The 25,956-nt window shown below is 35.0% G+C and overlaps 1 protein-coding gene across 4 annotated transcripts in view; it reads left to right on the top strand.

Moving 5' to 3' along the window:
* The window catches only part of WNK3 (WNK lysine deficient protein kinase 3), a 161,428-nt gene that overhangs the window by 12,835 nt on the left and 122,637 nt on the right, over window positions 1–25,956 (top strand). For 2 of the 4 annotated variants that reach the window (XM_073889218.1, XM_073889217.1), the window contains one exon: window positions 6,614–7,266. The exons of 1 other annotated variant lie outside the window; for it this stretch is intronic. In XM_073889218.1, the coding sequence (XP_073745319.1) occupies window positions 6,730–7,266 (537 nt within the window). In that variant the 5' untranslated portion in view covers window positions 6,614–6,729. Of the gene's footprint in view, window positions 1–1,379; window positions 1,455–6,613; window positions 7,267–25,956 lie in introns of all 4 variants that reach the window. One more of the 4 variants, XM_073889216.1, reaches the window with a different exon arrangement.

Below are 25,956 nucleotides of genomic sequence, written 5' to 3'. Positions count from 1 at the left end.
ACGAAATCAAGAGCCGGACACTTAACCAGTTGAGCCACCCAAGTGCCCCTGTCCATTTTTAATTGGATTATTTGTCTTTTGGGTGTTGAGTTGTATGAGTTCTTGGTATATCTTGGATATTAACTCCTTATCAGATATGTCATTTGCAAATATTTTCTCCCATTAAGTAGGTTGACTTTATATGCATTCTTTCAATTGCTGGTTCCAAAAGTTGAAATTCTTGAGCCATTGATTAACAAAATACTAATTTTTATGCTGAATTTCTCATGGATAGAACCATAATAAGCTATGGGGGAATATTTTTTCAAACTTTTCACTCAAATGCCCCAGGATTATATATCAAACAGGCTAAAGGAATAGATATAGGGTACACATTTGTCACATTTGTGAGATTTTTCCCTCTAATTTCAATCTCTATGGAAGTGCTTTTGCAGTTATCTTTATACATATTCCTAGTTTGTTACCATTTTATGAAGGAAAAAATGGTCATGCAAAGGTTACGATATATAGCTGTTGAACTTGGTAAGAGGCTTCAGTTTTGAGGCCTGATTTTTGTGGACTATTTCACTGAGGTATGTTTCTGCATTGCTGAATGTAGAAGAGATATTTCCTGGTCACTGAAGCAATGCCAACATGGTTTATTACTGGAAAGCTTTAAAAGAATGCATTATGTACTTATCAGCCTTTCTAAGTGAGTCTACTGAAAATCATTTAATGTTTTTTAGAGTATTGTTGAATAGTGCTTTAATATAGCGCTGCCCCTAGGGGTTATTAAGATGTAGAAAATAAAAGCTTCTATTTATTATTATATTGTGCCAGGCACCATGCTAAGTAGTTTATATGTATATTTTCATATCAGTCCTGTGAGATTTCACGAAAGAAATCAAGAATGAATGAGGTAAAGTAATTGGCCCCAAATCTCCTTTGAGGAATGAGAGGCAGAACCAAGATTTGATTCCCACTCCAACCCTGTGTTCTGAACCTCTGTTTTATGGACAAGAAGCTAATGGATCCATGATGGAAAGGCCTTAGATAGTCTATGCTTAGTGAAGTTCTTGGCCTAGTTTTAAAAATTTGGTTTTCATTATTTATTGATGTCAGGTCTTTTCAGAACAGTGATTCTCAACCCTGGAGGCCAGGCTGAAGATAAAGAGAATGGACAAAATTGGGGGGAGGAGGGGAAGATAGAGAATATAATTTTAAAAAGGCATACTTGACATTATGGCTTTGATTTTAGTCAAAATGTTTTAAGATTCTTAAGAGAGACATCATATTTTATTGAGATATAATTTATATACCATAAAATTCACTAATATAAATGTAAATGATTTTTAGTAAATTTATAGAATTGTGTAATCTTGATTTCAATCTCATTTTAGAACATTGCTGTCACCCCCAAAAGATCCCTTGTGCCAGTTTGCAGTCAGTCCTGTTCTTATATACTTCAGCCCCAGGTGACTACTAATCTATCTTCTGTTTCTATAGATTTACATATTCTAGACTTTTCATATAAATGGAACCGTATAGCATGTTGTCTTTTCCTCTGGCTTCTTTCACTTAGCAAAATGTTTTGAAGATTTATCCTTGTTGTAGCATGTATCCATAGCTCATTCCTTTGCATTGCCAAATAGTATTCTATTGCATGGATATAACACATTTTGTTTATCCATCAGTTGACAGACATTTGGATTGTTTCCACCTTTGGCAATTGTGAATAATGTTGCTGTGGATACTTGTGTACAAGTTTTGTGTGGACATATGTTTTTATTTCTCTTGGGAAGATGGTGTCATATAATAACTCAGTGCTTAATTTGTTGAGGAACTGCTAGGCTGTGTTCTGAAGCAACTGCACCATTCTACATCCCCACCAGCAATGTATAAGGGGTCCATTTTTCCACATCCTTACCAACACTTGTTACTGTCTGTCTTTTTTGTCATAGCCATCTTCATGGGTATGAAGTAATATTTCACTGTGGTTTTGAGTTGCATTTCTCTAAAGAGTAATATGTAACATCTTTTCATGTGTTTATTGGCTGTTTGTATATCTTATTTAGAGAATGTCTGTTCAGATCTTGAGCCCATTGGATTATTTATCTTTCATTATTGAGTTGTAAGAATTTCTTATATAGGGATGCCTGGGTGACTCAGTCAGTTAAGTGTCTGCCTTCGGCTCAGGTCATGATCCCAGTGCCCTGGGATGGAGCCCCACATCGGGCTCCCTGCTCGGCGGGGAGCCTGCTTCTCCCTCTGCCTACTGCTCCCCCTGCTTGTGCTTGCTCACTTGCTCTCTCTCTCTGTGTCCCTTTGACAAATAAAATCTTAAAAAAAAAAAAGAATTCCTTATATATTCTGACTACCAGTCCCTTATCAGATATATGATTTGCACGTATTTTCGGTCAGTCTTTTTGCTTTTCACCTTCTTGATGGCATCCTTTGAGGCACAAAAGTTTTAAATTTTGATGAGGTCCATCTTCTCAATTTCTCTTTTATCACTTGTATTTTTGTTACTGTATCTGAGAAATCATTGCTTAACCCAAAGTCACTTAAGATTCACTTCAATGTTTTTTTCTAAGAGCTTTATAGTTTTAGCTCTTACATTAGGTCTATGATCCACTTTGAGTTCATTTTTTTGTATGGCGTGAGGTAGGAGTCCAACTTTACTCTTTTCTTTGTGGATATATCCAACTGTCCCAGCACCTTTTGTTGAAAGACTGTTCTTTTCCCATTCAGTGGTCTTGGCCTCTTTTTTGAAAATCAGTTGACCATAAATGTTCAGGTTTACTTCTAGACTCTCAATTCTATTCCATTGATCTACAATTGACCCTTGAACAATGTGAGGGTTGGGGGCACCAACCCCTGTGCAGTTGAAAATCTGCATATAACTTTTGACTCTCTAAAAACTTAGTAATAACAGTGTACCAAAGCTTTACCAATAACATAAACAACACATATTGTGTATGTTATATGTATTATATACTGTATTCTTACAATAAAGTAAGCTATGGAAAAATGTTATTAAGAAAATCAAAAGAAGAGAAAGCAAATTCACAGTACTGTACTGTAAAATATCCATGTATAAGTGGACCTGCACAGTTCAAACCCATGTTATTCAAGGGTCAATTATATATATTTATCGTTATTCTGTTGTTCATTTCTAATTTAATTCTTTTGTGGTAGGAGAGCGTAGTTTGTTTGATTTCAATTTTAAATTTATTGAGATTTATTTTGTATGATTTGCTCTGGAGATTTTTGCATGTATGCTTGAAAAGAATGTTTATTTTGCTTTTATTAGGAGTGTTCTATAGATGGCAGTTAGGTCAAGTTGGTTGGTTGTATTGGCCAAGTTTTCCAGATTCTTTTTGCTTTTCTGTCTAGTTTTTCTCTCCATCACTGAGAATGGGGTATTAAAATATTCTACTGTTATTATTGTTTATTTCTTTCCAGTTTTCTCATATTTACCAATGTCCCTCTTTGTCTCTAGGAACATATTTGTCTTGGGTTTTTTTTTTTAGAATTTAGAAGACTGGGGGAACACTCATTTCCCCATTCCTCTTAATTGTCTCTTCTTATCCTTATAGTTTGGGAAACCAGGTGATCAAATATGTTAGAATTATTATACTAGAGCAACACTACTATTTTTATATTAGGATTCTGAGTAAGATTTATATTTTTCTTTTTTTTTAAGAGTTTATTTATTTATTTGTCAGAGAGAGAGAACACGAGCACAAGCAGGGGGAGGGGCAGGCAGAAGCAGAGGGAGAAGCAGGCTCCCTGCTGAGCAAGGAGTCTGATGCCGGACTTGATCCCAGGACTCTGGGATCATGACCTGAGCCGAAGGCAGGCGCTTAACAACTGAGCCACCCAGGCATCCCAAGATTTAATTTTTAAAAAGAGGTTATGCATTTAAAAATGTTTGAAGGTTTTTCCCAACTTAAATTCTCTTATTTATCTATTTTTGTCTGCTTAGAAGTCTTTTTATCTTACATATGGATCTCTGCTCTTGAGGTTTCTGGATAAGTGACCTTTAGTTAAGTGAAGTGAATAATATTATTCTTACTTAAGAATATCACACCTAAAATGTTTACATTTGGGAAATGTGAGTGAAGGGTATACTGGATTCTTTGTATATTCTTGCAGGGTTTTTTTTTTTCCAAGTCTAAAATTATGTTAGAATAAGTTAAAGAAAAAATCTCTACCTCAGTGAGGCATTGTTAGATACTTTTTCTCACTTGCAGGCGATACTAGTCTTATTAGATGACTTTTAAAGTGTATTGATTTGGCAGTGTAACCTCACAGAGCACTCTTAGCTTTGGTATTAACACAGTTATTTCCTAGTCCTGTCATCTGATAGGCAAATTTCTGGGAGTTTTTATAGACACTTCTTTTGCCTCACAACCATACTCATTTAGATGGTAAATCTTGCATTTGTTATTTGCTTGATATGTCTTGAATCTGTCCCTTTTGCCACAGTTTTCAGTGAAACTCAGCATCTGTTTCCTGGATTGTGGCAGTAGCTCTCTAATTGGTCTCCTTGTTTTACATTGTATGGCATAGAAATCCTCGGTGACTATCTGCCTCTCTGTCCTCATCTACCTGCTTCTAATATGTGAGTAAACTATTCATGGTACCACTCATATGCACTTACTTCATACTGTTTCATGACTTTGCTTGTGATCTTCTCTTTGCTCGGATCAGCTAATTTTCTTTCTTCAAGACTCAGTTTGGTTATCTTTTCCAGGAAACCTCACTTAGAGTATCTGACTTCAGGTTTTTGCATGTAGATATCCAGTAGCCCTAGCACCATTTGTTGAAAAGACTGTTCTTTATTAAATTTTCTTGGCACCAGCTGGAATTTTGATAGGAATTGTGTTAAATGTGTAGAACAATTTGTGGTGTTTCTCCTTTTTGTTTTAGTTCAGAGTTGGTTTTCTTCAGTTTTTCAAATTTGATATTTCTGTGTATGCTTGGTTTGACATGACAAATTGTACCTTTTGAGGCACATAACATGATAATAGGTATATAGGCCTAACTTTGTGATACATGTTTGTGGTGGGAAGGGAAGAATTTTCTTTTTGGTAGTTTGACCATTTGTGAAAAACTTTCCTTTTCCTTATAGATTCCACATATTTCCACATGTTCATTGTGGAAAGTTTTAGAAAATACAAGAAAACAGAAAGAAAAAAGTTCATAATTCCACCATTCAGAGTTAATATAGTGTGTACATGTGTGTATGGAAGCTTATTGTATATATTTCTTTTTTCACTTAACCATATAACATATAGGGAATGTCTTTTCATCTCACTTAGAAACTGCAGTTTTTTTTAAAATATTTTTTTGTTTTTTAGGTAGGCTCCATGCCCAACATGGGGCTTGAACTCATGACCCTGAGATCAAGAGTCCCATGCTCTACCAACTGAGCCAGCCAAATGCCCCAAAACTGCAGTGTTTCTTAATGCTGTGTCACATCTTATTTTGATATTTAACTAAACCCCTATTAGGCTTATGTTTAGGGTAGTTTTTCCAAATTTTAAGTGCTATAGTTAAATCTTTGCCCAGATTCTTGACTATTTTCTAAGGCAAGTTCCTATAAGTAGAATTGCTGGTTCAAGAGGATGCATATTTTTAAGTCTTTCTTGCCATTTTTTTTAGTGTAGTGTGTTACTATTTGACAGCAGTTTCTTTCTGTTAATATTTGAGGGTAAGCTCACTAACAAGTATTTAGATTATTTGGAATTACCATTAGATATTCATAGCAGCATTATTCACAATAGTTAAAAGGTTAAAAAAAAATCCATTGACCAGATGAATGGAGAAACAAAATGTGGTCTATCCATACAATGGAATATTGTTGAGCCTTAAAAAGGAATAAAATTCTGATACATGCTACAACATGAATGAACTTTAAGCATTACGTGAAGTGAACTAAGCCAGACACAAAAGGACAAATATTGTATCATTCCACTTATATGAAGTACCTAGAATAAGCAAGTTCATAGGAACAGAAAGAACAAAAGAGAGATTACCAGAGGCTGGGGAGATAGGGAGTTTAACGGATATAGAATTTCAGTTTGGAATGATGAAAAAGTTCTGGAAATGGATAGTGGTAGTGATTGTACAACATTGTGAATGTACTTAATGCCACTGAATTGTACGCTGAAAAATGGTTAAATGGTAAATTTGATATTAAGTATATTTTATCACAATTAAAAAAATACTACAATTGGATTAATTTCAGAATTTTAGATAAAACCACTCACTGAGAAATTATGTGCTTACTTTACTTATTGTGTGTTACCTTGTAGCTAAGTTCTGGATACTTGTTTTAAATATGATGGATTGATAGATGGTGCTGAGAACTAAGTTCTTAACCAACATTCATGCAATATGAAGATTTATTGGGCTATATATGCCAAGTAGTGTGCTAGGCACTGAGGACTGTGGTGGTAAACAAGATAAGACACAGTCCCTAGAGTCTCCTGGTTGCTAAGATTGAACAGAAAAAGAACAAACTTCTTAATAAGAAAAAAGGGATTAAATAATCAGGTGACTTGTTTTCTCCTTAATGGTTTCCTTTGTGGGGTGATTTTAAAATATCCTTTCCCTCCCCCTTCAGGTTGCTGTGGAAACATGACTAAATAAACGGAAGTCCATTCTGATAATTCTGATACCTGAGATGTAACTGGACTAAAGAGTGGAACAGGAAAAATTTTAGTGCCAACCTCAATTACAATGGCTACTGATTCAGGAGAGCCAGCTAGCACAGAAGATTCTGAGAAACCTGATGGAGTTTCACTGGAAGACAGAGCTCCTCAGCTTGCAGCAACTTTGACAGTGGAAGCTAGACTAAAAGAAAAAAATAGTACCTTCTCTGCTTCTGGGGAAACTACAGAAAGGAAGAGATTCTTCCGAAAAAGTGTTGAGATGATGGAAGATGATAAAGTTGCTGCATCTTCCTCCAAAGATGAGAGAATGAAGACCACAACAAATATTCCAAGAGTAGAAAAGCTTCCTACAAATGTGCTAGGAGGTGGACAAGAAGTTAAATACGAACAGTGTTCAAAGGCAACTTCAGAGTCCTCAAAAGATTGTCTCAAGGAGAAAAATGAAAAGGAAATGGAAGAAGAAGCAGAAATGAAGGCCGTAGCTACTTCTCCTAGTGGCAGGTTCCTGAAATTCGACATAGAGCTGGGAAGAGGAGCATTTAAAACAGTATATAAAGGATTGGACACTGAAACATGGGTTGAGGTTGCTTGGTGTGAGCTGCAGGTGGGTATATAATCTTCTTGGTTTTAATAAATTCCAGTTTTAGCAGGCCTCGCCTTCTGAGTGATCCAGGATTAATATATATCATGGGTTAAAATAAAATGAAAGGCTTGTCCCCCAGCTCCCTGAAATTATGCTCTTTTCCTAGATCCTCTTAGGAGCTCATAGTAGCCTTTTTTTCCTCCTGTTGTTTTCCCTCCTGTTTTAAAGGGGGAAAAAATCTATCAATGCTTTCTTTAAGAAAATGCTCTTAATTTATTAACATTGGGAAATCCCCCAAACTCTTGAGGTCTCATTTTGAAAACTTTTAGTAAGTTTTAGTTAGTTGCCTTATTAGTTAATTGATTGTTGTACTAAGTATTTGGGAATGTGATATGTCAGGGATATATTTAGTGTGATACCTCCCTTTTCTCTTTTTCTTTCAACAAATTTTTCGGGTTCATATGGTGTTTTTCAGAACAGAAAATGTTATGCTTGATTCTTTGAGGATTTCTATAATACAAACTTGTCCATGCTTTAAATTTACCTCAAAGAGCATCTCTGGAAGAAATAATCACCAGAACCTACTGAGGTTAGTCAACTGGAATGTGTTTAGAAAGGAGAAATGAAAACAAGAGGAGACTAGTTGAATTTCCTCGATATTTGGTTTCATAATATTTGTGTGGTACTTTTAACTAATGAAGGACTAAATGGGGACAGAACATCATAGAAGGGGTTATAATAAGAATAGTTTCAGATGGATATAGTTCAAATATAAAGAAAACCTTTGTGACCTCAGTCAGCCCATGGGAAATGTCAGTGTTCACATGAGATGCTTAAAATTAAGATTGAATAGAGCAAGTCACTAAGTACAGGTTTTTGTTGTTATTCAGATTCCAGTGGTCTCTGTGCATGTGGATGTGTATGTAGGTGCTGTGATTTCACCCATTCTGAATTTGCTCTAGGTTGCCTTTTAGATAGGTTGAAATTTAGTCCAGGTCCCTGCATTTCTAGGGAGCTTTTTGTTGAACAACGTGGTTTTGAAACTTCACTGGCTGTAAGAGTTAGTGTTTGCTTCATATGTGGATTCCAGAGCCTATTGTCAGAGATTCAGATTCAATAAGTCTGGGGTGGGATATAAGACTGCAATTTTAACAAGCTTTCAAAAGTGCTTTGAATGTAGGAAGTCCCTTGGCTCTCTGGAATTCAAGTTACCTGGCAGTCAAGCCATTCTAGTAGTTCTTGAAAGGTGTCTGCATCTGTGGGTTTGCTTGGTTTTCTTTTCACCCCCTTGTTCCCCTTTCAGAATTTTATAAGGTCTGTGTCATAGTAGAAATATTAGGTCATGTGAACAAATAAACTTCAAAATCACCTGAAATTCCACTATTTTGAGGATGCTTTTAAACAGTATATATCTTCTGGACTCTTTTTTTTTTCAAATATGTATATGACTGTTTTTTCCCCACAAAGTGGGATCGTTAGTATAAGGTTTTGAAAACCTTTTCTTTTTACTTATCATGAACATCTTTTCATTACCAGTAATTGTGAACTAAATTATTTTTAATAGATACCTTTATAAGTTATTTAATCAGTCCTCTATTGATGGACATCTAGAATTTTCTCCAGTATTTCACTATTATAAATATGGTTGTGATCAACATTCTTGTATATATAGTGAAAATTATGTACATTTTAATTTCATCTCTGCATTGTGACATTGGTAACACTCATCTTTTAGCGATACTCCGTCTGTAAATGGGGGAAATCATTTCCATTCACTTGGTAGTAGGATACGTAGTAAAGATATGTCAAGTATTTTGCAAACTGTATACTCTAGCTATGCTAAAGGATGCTTAGGTAAAACTTAAAATATTCTAGTGGTAGGGACCGCTTTGGGGAGTGCCTTCTCTCATTCACCTGTGAAAAGACTGAAAGAGCCCATAAGGTCTTACTACTCAAAGTGTGGTCTCTGGACCAGCAGCATGGACATCAGCTTGTTAGAACTACAGGTTCCTACGTCTCATCCCAGACCTACAAAATCAGAATCTGCTTCTTAATGACATCCGCAGGTGATTTGTATGCACAGTAGTGTTTGAAAAGCCCTGAAAGAAGGGACCACCAATCCAAGAGCTAGCTGAATCAGAGGAGGAATTCCCTTAATACACCAACATGAGCTTTATATTATATCATAGATACGGATTCCTGCTATCTGCTCCAGACTTTCCAAATCAGAATCTCTTAAGAGATGGGCCCCAGGAACTTATTTTTGAAAGTTCCCCAGGTGATTGGACACATAGCCAGATTTGGTAGTATCTCATGTGGAACGAGCATTGTAAATACATAAAATACATTTTAACTTACACCAAGAACAGTTGCAGTTTTCTATTCTGAAAGGAATGTCAGAATTAGTGGACTTAACTGATACAAATTTTAGGCATCATTTTCTGCATATTTGGAATTAGGAAAAACTAACTTATGAGTATTATGCAGTTTGTAATGTATAATTTCTCATATTTTTTCACAAAGTCTTCTTCGTTATATAAACAATTTTGTAGAAAAACATCCCAGTCAATAATTTAAATGTTGAAAGTATTCCAAATTATTCTCCAATCTTTGTTTATGAGTGTGTCTGTGTGTATAATATATAAAATTACTATGTCTGTACTTTTGTTATCAATTAGATATGTATTTTCTATTAACATCATTAAAATATTTAAGCTATATTTTATTGCATTCATAACACCTCTTGCTTAAATCTGCTTCCCTGAAATTAGGCAGTTCTTTTTTTAATTTTATTTTTGCATGTTTGATTTAACAGCTTAACAAAAGGCTTTTATACCTTTTTCTCTTGATAGCATTTTCCCCCACTGTGGATATTTGAGCCTTGTGTAACAGTTGTTAAAAGCTCCATATCCATTTGTTTGGAATACATTGACCTTATGGAAGTGCAAAGAACCAGGAGAGATACATTTTACTGCAGATATTTGACTTTGAGGATGTTAAACAAACAAACCCTTTGATGATGTAGGTCAGATTTAGGATTTGGCCGTAAACATCTGCATTTCAAACATCAAGTTTGTCATATTTTATGGTTTCCATAACTTGATTTATGCATTAGTGGAAGGGCTGACCAATTGTTCTTTGTTGCTAAACTATTTGGTAAATTGGTAATATACTGTGAGTGAGGGTTTTCAGTCATAAGTGCTGTTTGGAAGACTGTTTTAGTTCATGATGTTGAAAGACCTGTTCAGATGTTACTGAAAGGCTTGTTTAGTAACGCTTAGAAGGAGTCAGTCACAAAAATTTGCAATATTTTCCTCTTCCACTAACAACTTGAGAATCAACAGCACTCTCCTTTTACACATGGAAACATAACCAGTTTTTGCTTTACTATAATTTGGAAAAAATACTTCCACTAATGCATTTGTCATTTGTTTTCTTGATGGCATTGAGTTTTCATATAATTTTCCAAATGAAGAAACATCATAGATATCTGAAAATTTTTTTTTTTTATTGATATAATTTTCTTTTTTTTTTTTTTTAAAGATTTTATTTATTTATTTGACAGAGAGAGACACAGCGAGAGAGGGGACACAAGCAGGGGGAGTGGTAGAGGGAGAAGCAGGCTTCCCGAGGAGCAGGGAACCCGATGTGGGGCTCGATCCCGGGACCCTGGGATCATGACCTGAGCCGAAGGCAGTCGCTTAACCAACTGAGCCACCCAGGCGCCCCTGAAAATTTTTTTGTTATTTGTTTCTAAAATTTATTTGAGTGTTCTTATAATAAGCTTCACTTGTGGGGTCAGATACGTGATTGTGTACTTCTCAGCGTAATTAAATGGGCCTCCTTTTTAATTTTAATTAAAATATTTTTAAAATTTTAATTCCAATGTAGTTAACATACAGTGTAATATTAGTTTCAATATAGTGTGCAGTATAGTGATTCAACACTTCCATACATCACCCGGTGCTCATCAGGACAAGTACACTCCTTAATCCCTATCGCCTATTTAACCCAGTCCCTTACCCACCTCCCCTCTGGTAACCATCAGTTTGTTCTCTATAGTTAGTATCTGTTTCTTGGTTTTCCCCTCTCTTTTTTCCCTTTGCTTGTTTGTTTTATTTCTTAAATTCCACATATGAGTGAAATCATATGGTATTTATTTTTCTCTGACTGACTTATTTCACTTAGCATTATACTCTCTAGTTCTTAATGGGCCTCTATCTAACAACTAGACATCTAACAAGTCTAGCTATAGTTTCTGAACTGAACCAAAAATGGCACTGAAAAGAAAGATTTTTTAAAAAAGACACAGTTGACTGTAGCAGGTTGACATGTTGAGTGAGCATTCTAATGCACTTTCATTATAGTAGTGAATATATTCAGAGCAATGCAATGGAAGTAGCAGTCTAAAAATCTATACTTCCACGCCCAAAGCACCTATCACAATTGTGGAGAAACTTCTTTCCATTTTATTTTTATTCATCATCTAAAAGCACTTTGGGCAAGTATATTTTTCAATACCAGCCCTACATTTAATTGTAAAATTAGATAATAATATGAAAACAGCTGAATTTCCAAAAGAAAAATTTTAGAAAAATATATGCTAGAATTTCCGTTTCTGAATAAATATTGTGGTTCAAAGTAATCACTCTGGGATACTTTTGCTCTCAAAATATTTTTGTTATGGCCTTCTTGGAAATGTTTCCAGATTCTGTTTGAGCCACACAAGAAAATGCTTCATTACATATAGGCACACCCAAAATATTGTTACTCAGTTTAATTCCCCTCTCTCTTCATCTGACCTAGCCCTCAAAGTGGAATACTCTCATGGACAAAGAAGATTACATTGAAGGGAGGAGGGATAAAGCTTGCTTAAATATATATGTTCTAGTTTCTTTGTTTAAAAACTAGTCACATAACTTTATCAAGTGTAAACCAAAGGCAGATGTTTTCATAAAATGACAAAGGGTGAGAGTGGCAGGAGACAGACTTGATCTGGGAAATAGCGTTTATTTTCTCAATTCAGAGTTAGTTTTGAACTATCTGTTTGATAGCTAAAAGAACAAATTGATACATCTAGTAGGCTGAATAATTGCACTCTAAAGATGACCATGTCCTAATCCCTGGAATTTATGGATATGTTACCTTACATTGTAAAAAGGACTTTGTAGATGCGATTAAAGATTTTTGTGGTGGGTAGATTATCCTGGATTATCTGGGTGGGCCAAAGGTAATCACAAAGGTCCTTATGAGAGAGGAAGGATAGTCATGGTCTGAAGAAGATCTGATGATGGAAGCAGAGGTTGGAGTGATGTGATTGATGGAAGTGGGCAGTGAGCCAAGGAATATGGGAAAACTTTAAAAGCTAGAAGGAAACAGATTCTTCCCTACAGTATGCAGAAGGAATGCAGCCTTGCCAAAACCTTCATTTTAGTCTAGTGAGACTCGTTTTGGACTTTGATCTCCTCAAGTAGAAGATAATAAATTTGTGTTGTTTCAAACCACTAAATTTGTGGCAGTTTGTTACAACAGAAATAGGAAATGAATACAATACACACAGCTGCAATTCATTCATTTGTCCATTCATTCAACAAATAAATATTCAGTTCTATATGTGTTAGAACTGTGCTAAGTGCTAGGGACATAATGGGGATGAAAAGCAGACACAGGCCCTATTTTCATAAAACTTATAGTAGAGGGAATTTATAGCCAGTAAGAAGGCTCGGAGATTGGAATTAGTGAAAAGATCAAAGGGCTGTTAAGTATAGGTTTGTTTGAAGGAAATGGTAGGGTTGGGAGTATCGGGCAAAGGGGATACCACTCCTTTACTACTTAGTTTTCTTTTTTTAACTTTTTATTTTGAGATAATTTGCTACTAACCGAAGAGTTGCAAAGATAGTCTAGAAAGTTCCAGTATGCCCTTCACTCAGTTTCCCCTTATGTTGGTATCTTAACCAGAGAACATTTATCAAAACTTAAGAAATTGAAATTAGTATAATAACTATTGACTAAACTCCAGAACTTATTTGGGTTTCACCAGTTTTCCTACTGATGTCCTTTTTCAATGTTATGATCCAATTTAGGATCCCACATTGCATTTAGTTGTTACATGCTCTTAGTCTTTTCCAAACTGTGACAAGTCTTCAGTCTTTCTTTTTCTTTTTCATGATCTTGAACTTTTAAAGAGTACTGCCCAGTTATTTTATAGAATGTCCCTTAATTTGGGTTTGTCATGTTTTCTCATTAGATTTAGGCTATGAATTTTGGGAAGAATACCGCAGAAGTGATACACCCTTCTCAGTGCATCATAGCCGGGGGTACATGATGTTCGTTTAGATTACTGGTGATGATAACCTTGATCAGTTGTTTAGGGTGGTGGCTAATAGATTTTTTTCTACTGTAAAATTAGTATTTTTCCCTTTGTAGATTAATAAATATCTTAGGAGTAGATACTTTGAGACTATGCAAGTATCTGTTTCTCCTCAAACTTTGCCCAGTTGTTTTGGCAAACATTGGTGTATCTTGCCTGTAATAAGTATTACTGTTGGTGTTCTAATGGTGATTTTCTATTTCCCACATTTCTTCTACAGTTATTTATTCTTTTTTAAAGATTTTATTTATTTAATTGACACAGAGAGAGAGAGAAACAGACAGCAAGAGAGGGAACACAAGCAGGGGGAGTGGGAGAGAGAGAAGCAGGCTTCCCGCAGAGCAGGGAGCCCGATGTGGGGCTTGATCCCAGGACCCTGGTATCATGACCCAAGCTGAAGGCAGTCGCTTGACCAACTGAGCCACCCAGGCACCCCTCTTCTACAGTTATTAATTGGAATTGCCTCTTAGTTTTATGTGGTCTCTTCCAAAGTATGACTCTTACGTTTCTGAAAGGCCAAGAATTGGGGAATTTGTGGTTGAGGAACTTTAATATATTTTAAATTATTAATAATGATATCATATACTTTCCATTTATCAAAATTAATGTTAATCATACACTTGTATGAGTACCTGGATAGGTACTTAATTTGAATATTTTATTTAATCTTCACAGTAGTTGTATGAAGTAGAGATGATTAGTTTTCAGATGGTGGAACTGAGGTTTAGATACATTAAGTAATTTGCCCAAAGTGATAGAGCAGGGATTTGTATTCATCAACTATATATATGAAATATTTACATAGATGATTTAAGAATTTTCCCCTCATTAGTTATTTGAGCAGATCATTTTGTTCTTAATCAATTTAGAACAAACAGTTTCATAAATGGATCCTGTTTAAAATAAAGTTCTTAACATTAAACTCCTAAGGCTCAAGGGATACTTAATAGTGTCATTTAAGGACACTCCCTGGCCTGGGGCCTCTGAGGAATAATTTAATGGCTGGGTTGCCTTGGTTCAATGTCTGGCCTTCATCTTCTGTCAGTGTCCAGAGGTAGTTGGAAATATTGGGGAGACTGACTCGTGTTCATTCAAAAGCCTAAATCTAGGACACAAATTCATTAATTTAGAATGAGGAATACATTTGGTAGGTCAAATGTTCTAGTTTGTCTGTAGGCTAGATACATGGGACGCTAAATTATAAACAGAAACTGGCTTGGTAAGAATAGAGTCAGAACAAAGGAACTGGAGTTCCTGTGTGTGTTCTTCTGCCAAGACAATAGACCAAGCAAATGAACTGTATGCTCAGGTCCTGCCTAGATGAGGACATCCTCTTTGTTCAACAGTACTGGAAGACAAGTGAACCTGGTTCTGTATTTGGTTCATTACCTTTTCCGTGTGCTATCTTGACTACCATTGATGAGCACTTTTTAGAAAGGTATTGATACTATTGCTGTCTAAAAGCTTTAAAATGCCAATATGACCAGGCTATAACTATTATATGCTGATTTCTTGATTAGTACTTTGGTATTACCACTTACAAATTATCATTACCCTAATGTGTGTTTATTTCATATAGCTTTAGTTCTGGGATGCTATACCGTCTCTCCAAGGAAAGTGGTTTGTGAATGAGGTATCTGCAGTCACTGCTGTGAAGACTGTTTTTGAGAACAGAGCGATGAACTAGAAAGTACTCAGGATTCAGAATATGGCAGACCTGGGTTCCAGTGTTGCCTGTGCCAGTTGGGTATCTTGAGCAAGCTAAGCAGCTTAACATTTTGGAGCCTTAGTTTTTTACTTTTTCAAAAAGAACTATTTCTGATATGCAAAAGAGAACAAAGAACAACATGATGGAAATTGTGTACCTCCTGTTCAGCTTGAGAAATAAAAATGTTGAGGATCAGAGATAATGATTATAAAACGTGGTACATGGTTGAGTGTTTAATAAATGATAGTGATAAAATACTGAGCGGCCTCATATTTATCCAAAATACTCATTGATAGACTGCTTTGTAAGTTAAGTACCATTTTGAAACCTTCATTGTGGTTTTCCTTACTTGAACAAGTTATAATACAGCTTTTATAACATTGTTGATGATTTCTTCCGTTCATGTTTGCAGAAACAGAGCCACATAGCCACTGACCTGGTTATGTCGTTCATTGTTGGTGTTTGCATTAAGAGACATAGCTGATAAGGCTATAGTTTACATTTTGGAAATGAAATGCTTCTTTTTTTGTTTTGTTTTGTTTTTGTTTAAATTCCAGTTAGTTAACATACAGTGTGATATTAGTTTCAGGTGTGCAATGTAGTGATTCAACACTTCATATAACACCTGGTGCTCATCACAACAAGAGCACTCCTTAATACCCATCACCTATTTAACCCATCCCCCCACCCACCTCCTCTCTGATAACCATCAGTTTGTTCTCTAGTTTGGAGTCTGTTTCTTGGTTTGCCTTTCTCTTCCCCCCGCTTTGATCATTTGTTTTGTTTCTTAAGTTCCACATATGAGTGAAATCATATGGTATTTGTCTTTCTTTGACTGACTTATTTCTCTTAGCATAATACTTTCTACCTGCATTCATGTCATTGCAAATGGCAAGATTTCATTCTTTTTTATGGCTGAGTTATATTCCATTGTATATATATTCCATTGGCAGGTTTACTTTCCACTCACTGAATTAGAAGTGGACCTTGAAAGATCTTGGCCATTCCTTTTTGGTGTTTACCTCCAGCAGTACATCTGGGGCAACAGTTGTAATTTTGTAAAGTTGTTTACTCCTAATGCTGACTATTGATTCCTAGGATCAAAGGATAAGATGGAGTAGTTTAGTTTGGCACATGAAAGACTTGTATTCTACTAATTTAATCAGAAGGCATCAAAATTTATTCATTATTCTTTAGAACAGATCTGCTGATCTATCATAAGTGGATGACTTCCAGCTAATTATAGGGACAGTTAGGACTTAATTAGCCATCTTAGATTAGACAGAAAAGCATAAACACTTATTTCCAGGTCTCTTCTAAGTATAGTATTCTTTGCTCTTGTTCTTTAAGTTCCTTAACTCTTTTAGGATTTAAAAAAAAGTTCAGATACAATTGACATATAACATTGTGTAAGTTTAAGGTGTACAGTGTATTGGATTGATACACTTATATATTGCAATATGATTGCTACAGTAGCATTAGCAATTTATCATGTCACATGTTTATCATTTTTTTGTGTTGAAAACAGTTAAGATTTAGTTGCTTAGCAACTTTGAAATTTATAACAGTATTGTTGACTAATCTATGTTGTCTATTAAATCTTCAGAACTTACTTATTTACTAGTTGTATATTTATATCCTTAAACAACATCTCTCAAATTCCCTCCCCCACTCCCTGGTAATCACTGTTCTACTCTGTTTTTACAAATTCATTTTTTAGATTCCACATTTATTTATTTATTTTTAAAGATTTTATTTATTTGACAGAGAGAGACTATAAGCAGGGGGAGCGGCAGGGAGAGCGAGAAGCAGACTCCTGCTGAGCAGAGTGTGGGGCTCGATCCCAGGACTCTGGGATCATGACCTGAGCCGAAATCAGATGCTTAACCAACTGAGTCACCCAGGCGCCCCTAGATTCCACATTTAAATGATATCACACAGTGTTTGTATCTCAGAGAGATATCTGCATACCCATGTTCATTGCAGCATTATTCACAGTAGCCAAGATATGGAAATAACCTAGGTGTCTGTCAGCAGATGAATGGATAAAGATGTGAAGCATATATATACACAATGGAATATTATTTTTCCATGAGAAAGAAGGAAACCCTGCCATTTATGACAACATGGATAGACCTTGAAGGCATTATGCTAAGTGAGATAAGTCAGAGAAAGACAAATAATGTATGAGTTCCTTAACTCTTTTTCTAAGATTTTATTTATTTGAGAGAGAGAGAGAGAGCGAGAGAGCGTGTACGCACAAGCGGGGTGGGGGGCAGGAGAGAGGGAAAGGGACAAGCAAACTACTTGCTGAGCAAGGACCCTTACGCGGGACTTGATCCCAGGACCCCGAGATCACGACCTAAGCCAAAGTCAGATGCTCAACCAACTGAGCCACCCAGGCACCCCTTTACTCTTTCTTAAAATAATTTTTTGTTGTGACAAAATGTACATAACATTAAAATTTACCATTTTAGGGGCGCTTGGGTGGTTCAGTTGGTTAAGTGTCCAACTCTTGATTTTTCAGCTCAGGCCATGATCTTAGGGTCCTGAGCTTGAGCCCCATGTCGGGGCTGCTTGTCTCTCTCCCTCTCCTCCTCCCCTTACTTGCTCTTTCTCTCTCAAATAAATAATAAATGAAATATTTTAAAAATTTACCATTTTAACCATTTTAAGTGAATAATTCAGTGGCATTATGTATATTCACGTTGTTGTACAGCCATTACCACCTCCCATCTCCAGAACTTTTAATCATCCCAAACTGAAACTCTATACCCATTAATCAATAATTCCCCCTTCCCCACTCTCTCAGCCCCTGGTAACCACTATTCTACTTTTGGCCTCTGTGAATTAGCCTAGCCTATTCTAGGTACCTCATAAAAGTGGAATCACACAATATTTCTCCTTTTGTGTCTGGGTTATTTCACCTAGCATAATGTTTTCAAGTTTCATCCATGTTGTAGCATGTATTAGAATTTCATTCCTTTTTAAGGCTGAATAGTATTTCATTGTATGTATACACCACATTTGTTTTATCCATTTATCCGATGATGTACATTTGTGTTGTTTCTTCTGGCTGTTGTGAATAATGCTGTTATGAACATTGGTGTACAAATATCTGTTTAAGTCCCTGCTTTTAATTCTTTTTGGTATATATCTAGAAGTGGAATTGCTGGATCATATAATAATTCTATGTTTATTTATTTATTATTACTATTTTTTTAGTAATTCTATGTTTAATCTTTCAGGAACTGCCATACTGTTTTCCACAGTGGCTGCACCATTTTACATTCCTACCAGCAATGCACAAAAGTTCCAATTTCTTTACATCTTTGCCAAATCTTACTATTTTCTGTTTTTGTTTTGTTTTGTTTGTTTTTTTAAATAGCCATCCTAATGGATGTGAAGTGCTATCTCATTCTGGTTTGATTTGCATTTCCCTAGTGACTAGTGATGTTGAGCCTCTTTTCATGTGCTTATTGTCAATTTATATTTCATTCTTTGGAGAAATAAATATTCAAGTCCTTTACCAATTTTTAAACTGGGTTGTTTGTCTTTTTGTTGTTGAGTTGTAGGAGTTCTTTATATGATCTGAGTATTAATCCTTTATCAGATATATGAATTGCAAATATTTTCTCCCATGCTGTGGATTATCTTTACATTTTATTAATAGTGCTTTTGATGTACAAAAGTTTTAAATTTTGAGTAAGTGCAGTTTATTTTTCTTTTGTTAACTCTGTGCTTTGAGATTCCACATGAATTTTAGGATGGGTTTCTTTTTTTAATTTCTGCAGAAAATGTCATTGGGATTTTTTTAAAGATTTTATTTATTTGAGAGACAGAGCAAGAGAGCAGAGGGAGGGGCAGAGGGAGAAGCAGACTCCTCGCTGAGCAGGGAGTCTGACGCAGGGCTCGATCCCAGAACCCTGAGATCACGACCTGAGCTGAAGGCAGCTGTTTAACTGAGTCATCCAGGCACCCCTCATTGGAAATTTGATAGGGATTGCACTGAATTTGCAGGTCTCCTTTGGCATTGACACTTAACAATATTAAGCCTTCCAGCCATTAAATTCCATTTATTTATGTCTTCTTTAATTTTAGCAATGTTTTGTAGTTTTCAGTGTTAAAGTCTTTTACCTGCTTAATTAAATTTCTTCCTACATATTTTATTCTTTTTGATGCTATTGTAAATGGATTGTTTTCTTAATTTCCTTTTTGGGTTATTAATTTTAGTGTATAGAAACACAACTGGTTTTTGGATGTGATTTTGTATCCTGCAACTTTGCTGAATTAGTTTATTGGTGTTTTATTTTGAGTGTCAGGAAAAGGAAGCTAACCACTTGTGAAAATGAAAAAATGTAATATATTTCTAAGTTAATAGAAATAAAGGAAACAAAAAGTAAAATATATAAACAAAATAAGACGGAGTAAAATTAAGTATATCATGTGCTAAATCAAATATGTTCCTATTACATTTGCTTGTTAAAAAACTGAGACTGTCAGATTGGGTTAAAAGACAAAACCCATGTGTTGTTTACTAAAAACATACTTAAGACAGTGGTAAAGAAAGGTAAAATAAAGGTATGAACAAGAAAGAAAGCAGGAGTGGCAATATTAATATGTCAGAAGGAAGTAAAGTTAAAGCATTGAACAGGATTTTATGAAATTATTTACTTCACATTTTAAGAAGATATATAAAAGAGCCATAGGCACAAAAAATATTTTGGTTAGTAATTTAAAAAGAACCTGTAATAGATTCAAGGAAAATGGATAAATATATGGCTATAGTAGGAGATTCCAGGCCCTATTATTTCAAAATAGGACAGATCTAGTAGACAAAAAGTGAAAAAACACAGAAGAACTAGATAATATAATCCACAAACTTCATTTGATGGATATATAGTATTTTACATCCTTCAAAGAGAGAATATACATTTTTATTAAAAAGTTGGTCAGGGGCGTCTGGGTGGCTCAGTCGGCTCAGGTCATGATCCCGGAATCCTGGGATCAAGCCCCACATCTGGCTCCCTGCTCGGCGGGGGCCTGCTTTGCCCTCTGACACTTCCCTGTCTCGTGCTTTCTCGTGCTCTCTCAAATAAATAAATAGAATCTAGGGGTGCCTGGGTAGCTCAGATGGTTAAGCGTCTGCCTTCGGCTCAGGTCATGATCCCAGCATCTTGGGATCAAGCCCCACATTGGGCTCCTGGCTCGGCAGGGAGCCTGCTTCTCCCTCTCCCTCTGCCTCTCCCACTGCTCATGCTCGCTCTCTATCTCTGTGTCTCAAATAAATAAATAAGTAAAATCTAAAAAAAATAGTTGGTCAAATTATGTTGCCTAAAGAAAACATTAAATTGAAGAGATTTTATATTCTGTATTACTCAGTAAAATTAGAAATAATGAAACAAATAACCAAAAGATTCTTAACTGGAAATCAGAAATCATACTTCTAGACAAATTTTGGATTGAGGAGAGACTCAAAACTGAAATTATAAACTACCCAGAAAGCAATGAAAAAGGACATTATGACAAAATTTGTGGGTCATTGCAAAAGCGATATCCAGAAGAAAATTTACCACCTAAAATGTCTTCATTATTAATGAATACTAACTAGAAGAGATATGGTACTCTTGAGACATTAGGGAAATAACAAAATAAAGCAAAATAAAGGAAGAGGGAATTAAAGATAACTGAAATTAATAAAAAATTATAAACCTAAAAATAGGATAAATAAATTCTACTCATTTTGGCTTTCTGAAAAGTAATTAATGAACCTGATGAAGAAAAATAAAGAGGGCAAAAATACATGAGTGAAGAAATGACAAATGAAATATAGCCATGCTCTGGAAAAGAGTCAAAGAAGTAGAAGAGAACATAATGTGCAACTTTGTCAACAAAATCTTCTCAACATTTTAGTATGAAACATTTCAAATATAGAGCAAAGTTGAAAGACTTGCCTAGAACATCCATTATATCCACCATCTAGATTCTACCTATAACATTGTTAACACATTTTAAATCTTAAGTAATGGATTGCTCCTAAACAAAATATAATCCAAAATGTACCCAAGAAAAAGTAGAAAAGTTGAATAGGCCAGTTATTATAGAAAGGTGATTTAAATTATTTTTTGTTGTTGTTAATACTGGGATAAAGAGGCATCCAATGCAATGCAGCATTATTTATAATAGAGAAAACTTGAATCAACTCAAATGTCCATCAATGGGTAAATGGATAACTTGTGGTAGAACTATATAATGAGATACTATGCAAGAGTTAAAATAAATAAACTGGAACTGTTATACATATCAAAGTAGATAAATACAAAAAATGTAATATCAAACAAAATAATTTGCAAAAGGAACATAACACATGATAACCACCTCTACGAAGCTTTAACGCTTGTAAAACTATATTGCTTATGGATACAAACATATAATAAAAATATTTTTAAAACGTTCATGGATTAAAAACCTAATTCAGATAGTGGTTACTTCTGGGATGGGAAGGAAGGGGATAGAATCAAGAAGGGATATCTAGGGGACTTCAACTATGTCTCTAATGTTTTGTTTAAAATGGAAGTAGATTTGGCAAAATGTTAAAATTCAACAGAGCTGGTTATTATACCTTATTTTTAATGCTTTAATTTTTTTATAATTTAAAAACATAAAAAACATTAGAAGCAAGTAAGTCCAGAGCCTGATTTCTAGGTAACCTTTAAAATGACAAGTGATTCCAATGTTAAAACTATTTAACCCCACTTAATTTCATGAAGCCAATGTAATCTCAATACGAATCCTTATATTGTACAAAGAAAGAAAACTATAGCCTAATCTCCATATTAATATAGATGTTAAAATCCTTAGCAGAATATTAGCAAATAGGATTCACCAGTGGATCAAAAGAATAATGTGCTGAAACTAGGTAGGCCTTAAAGATTTTAAGAATAATTCTGTATCAGGAACCTATCAAGAAATCATATGATCACATCAGTAGGTGCTGAGAAAACATTTGATAAAATTCAGCAGCCATTCCTAATTAAAAAATAAAAGGAATGTAGGAATGTAAGGGAATTATTTCAACATGTTAAACTACTTGCAAAAACAAAAACAAAGCAATAGATGTTGTAAGCTGTGAGAATAAAACTTTTTATTAAAATACAATAAAAGGCAGTGATAACTGTTACACCATTATTTTTTTCAATATTGTGGATGTCTTAGCAAAATCAATAAGAAAATAAACAGGTCCATCCATGTTGTCTCAAATGGCACTATTTCACCCTTATTGTGGCTGCATAACATTCCATTGTAAATATATATATCACATCTTCCTTATCCATTCCTCTATTGATAGACACTTAGGTTGCTTCCATATCTTGGCTGTTGTAAATAATGTTGCAGTAAACGTAGGGTTGCATATATAGTTTTGAATTAGTTTTTTAATTTTGGGGGGTAAATACCCAATGGTGGAATTATTGGATCATATGGTATTTCTATTTTTAATATTTTGAGGAACCCCCATATTGTTTTCCAGAGTGGCTGCATCAATTTACATTCCTTCCAACAGTGCATGACGGTTCCTTTCTCTCCACATTCTCATCAGCACTTGTTATTTCTTGTTGTTTTGTTTATAGCCATTCTGACAGGTTTACGGTGATATCTCAGTGTGATTTTGATTTGCATTTCCCTGATAATGAGTGATATTGAGCATATTTTTATGTGTCTGTTGGCCATCTGTATGTCTTCTTTGGAAAAATGTCTGTTCAGATTCTCTAGCCATTTTTTAAAAGATTTATTTATTTTAGAGAGAGCGAGCAAGGGGGGCACAGGAAGAGGGAGAATCCCAAGCCGACTCCCTGCTGAGTGCGAAGCTGGACATGGGGCTTGATCTCACGACCCTGAGATCATAACCAGAGCTGAAATCAAAAGTTGGACGCTTAACTGACTGAGCCACCCAGGCACTCCTAGCCATTTTTTAAATCTGATTTTTTTTTTGGTGTTCAGTTATATGAATTCTTTATATATTTCAGATATTAGCTACTTATTAGATATATCATTGAAAATATCTTCTCCCATTTAGTAGGTTGACTTTTTTGTTGATGGTTTCTTTTGCTGTGCAGAAGCTTTTTATTTTGATGTTGCCCCAATAGTTTTTGTTTCTCTTGCATTAGGAGACATACCTAGAAAAATGTTGCTATGGCCAATGTCAGAGGAATTACTGCCAGTGCTCTCTTCTAGGATTTTTATGGTTTCAGGTTTCACATTTAGGTCCTTACTCCATTTTGAGTTTATTTTTGTGTGTGGTGTAAGAAAGGGGTCTGGTTTCATTCTTTTGCATGTAGCTGTCCAGTTTTTCCAATACCATTTATTGAAGAGACTGTTTTTTTCCCATTGTATATTCTTGCCTCCTTTGTTATAGATTTGGCCATAGAAATGTAGATTTATTTCTGGGCTCTCTGTCTTGTTCTGTTGATCTATGTGTCTGTTTTTGTGCCAGTGCCATACTGTTTTGATTACAACAGTTTTGTGGTATATCTTGAAATCTGGAATTGTGATACCTCCAGCTTTATTTTTCTTTCTCAAGATTTCTTTGGCTATTTAGGGTCTTTTATAGTTCCATAAATATTTTAGGATTTTTTTGCTGTATTTTGGTAGAGATTGCATTGAATCTGTAGATCGCTTGGGTGGTATGAGCATTTTAACACTAATAATTCTTCCAATCTGTGAGCATGGGGTATTTTTCCATTTGTTTGTGTCATCTTCAATTTCTTTTGCCAATGTTTTATAGTTTTCAGTGTACAAGATCTTTCACTTCCTTGATTAAGTTTATTCCTGGGTCTTTTATTCTTGGTGCAATTATAAATAGAATTGTTTTCTTAATTTCTCTTTCTACTACTTTATTATTAGTGTATACAAATGCTACCATGAAATTGTTATTTTTAAAAATACCATTTACAGTAGCACCAAAAAAATAATTAAGTATATATAAAGTACATGCAGTATCTGTGCTGAAAAAAAATTGATAAAGAAGATCCAAATAAATGGATTGGTTGATTGGAAGACTTAATATTAAGATGTCAGTTTTCTCCATATGACCTAGAAATTCAAGACAAATTATATCAAAATCCCAATGGGAATTTTTAGTTGTTGACAAACTGATTTTAAAATTAATATGGAAGAATGAAGGGGGGGAAATCAGAGGGGGAGATGAACCATGGGAGACTATGGACTCTGAGAAACAAACTGAGGGTTCTAGAGGGGAGGGGGGTCGGGGGATGGGTTAGCCTGGTGATGGGTATTAAAGAGGGCACGTACTGAATGGAGCACTGGGTGTTATATGCAAACAATGAATCATGGAACACTACATCAAAAACTAATGATGTAATGTATGGTGATTAACATAACAATAAAAATAAATAAAATTAATATGGAAAGGCAAAGAACTGGAATAACTAAAACAAATTTGATAAAGAAGTGTAAGGAATTCATGTTACCTGATTTTCAGACTTACTCCAAGGGTATAGTAATTAAGACATGTTTGGTATTGGCAAAAAGACACACAGGTAAGTGGGACAGAACAGAGTTTAGAAATAGACCCAAACAGATATGGTCAAGTGATTTTTATTTTATTTTTTAAAGATTTTATTTGAGAGAGAGAGAGAGAGAGGAAGAGTGCGCACAAGCAGGGGGAGAGAGAGAGGGGGGAGAAACAGACTCCCCACTGAGCGGGGAGCCAGATGCGGAGCTTGATCCCAGGACCCCCGGGATCATGAGCCACCCAGGCACACCCGGTCAAGTGATTTTTTAAAAAGATACATTGGCAGTTCAGAATAGAATGGATGGTCTTTTCAACAAAAGGTGCTTGAGTAATTATACATGCATACTAAAAAAAAAATGAACCTTCACCTAATTTTCACATGTTATACAAAATTTAACTCAAAATAGATCATAGACCTAAAAGTAAAACTAAAACTTCTATAAGAAAACCTGAGAAAATCTTTTTGACTTTTGGTTAAGCAAAGAGCTCTTGGATATAACAGTGAAAGCATAATCTATAAAAGTAGAAAATCAATAAATTGGAGTTGAACAAACTTAAAATATTTTGCGCTATGAAAGACACTGTTAAGGGAATGAGAAGATAATCCACAGTGGCAGAGAATATTTTTAAATCACATATGTGATAAAGGACTTCTATCCAGAATCTATAAAGAACTCTCAAAACTCTACAATAAGCTAAAACAACCTAATTAAAAAATGGATTAAGGATTAGAACAGACATTTCACCAAAGAAGATAGATGTATGGCAAGTAAGCACACAGAAAGATGCTCACCCTCATTAATCATTAGGGAAATGAAAATTAAAACCATAATCTGATACCCCAATACACCTACTAGAATGGCTAAAAACCAACCAAATTAAAGAAAATCCTGACAGGACCAACTTTTAGTGAGGATAATGTGGAGAAACTCTAATACATTGTTGGTGAGAATACAAAATGGTAGAACCATTTTGGCACTTTGTCAGTTTCTTACATAGTTAAACATACCATATGACCCTTCAGTCCCATTTGAGACATTTATCCAAGAAAACCTATGTTCACACAAGCAGTTGTACATGAATGTTTATAGTTTTATTTGT

Source organism: Callorhinus ursinus, unplaced genomic scaffold (assembly GCF_003265705.2).
Source record: "Callorhinus ursinus isolate GAN/ISIS: 27379988/994484 unplaced genomic scaffold, GSC_fseal_2.0 scaffold103, whole genome shotgun sequence".
In the NCBI taxonomy this organism is placed as follows: domain Eukaryota; kingdom Metazoa; phylum Chordata; class Mammalia; order Carnivora; family Otariidae; genus Callorhinus; species Callorhinus ursinus.
This window is presented reverse-complemented; position numbering and strand designations above follow the sequence as displayed.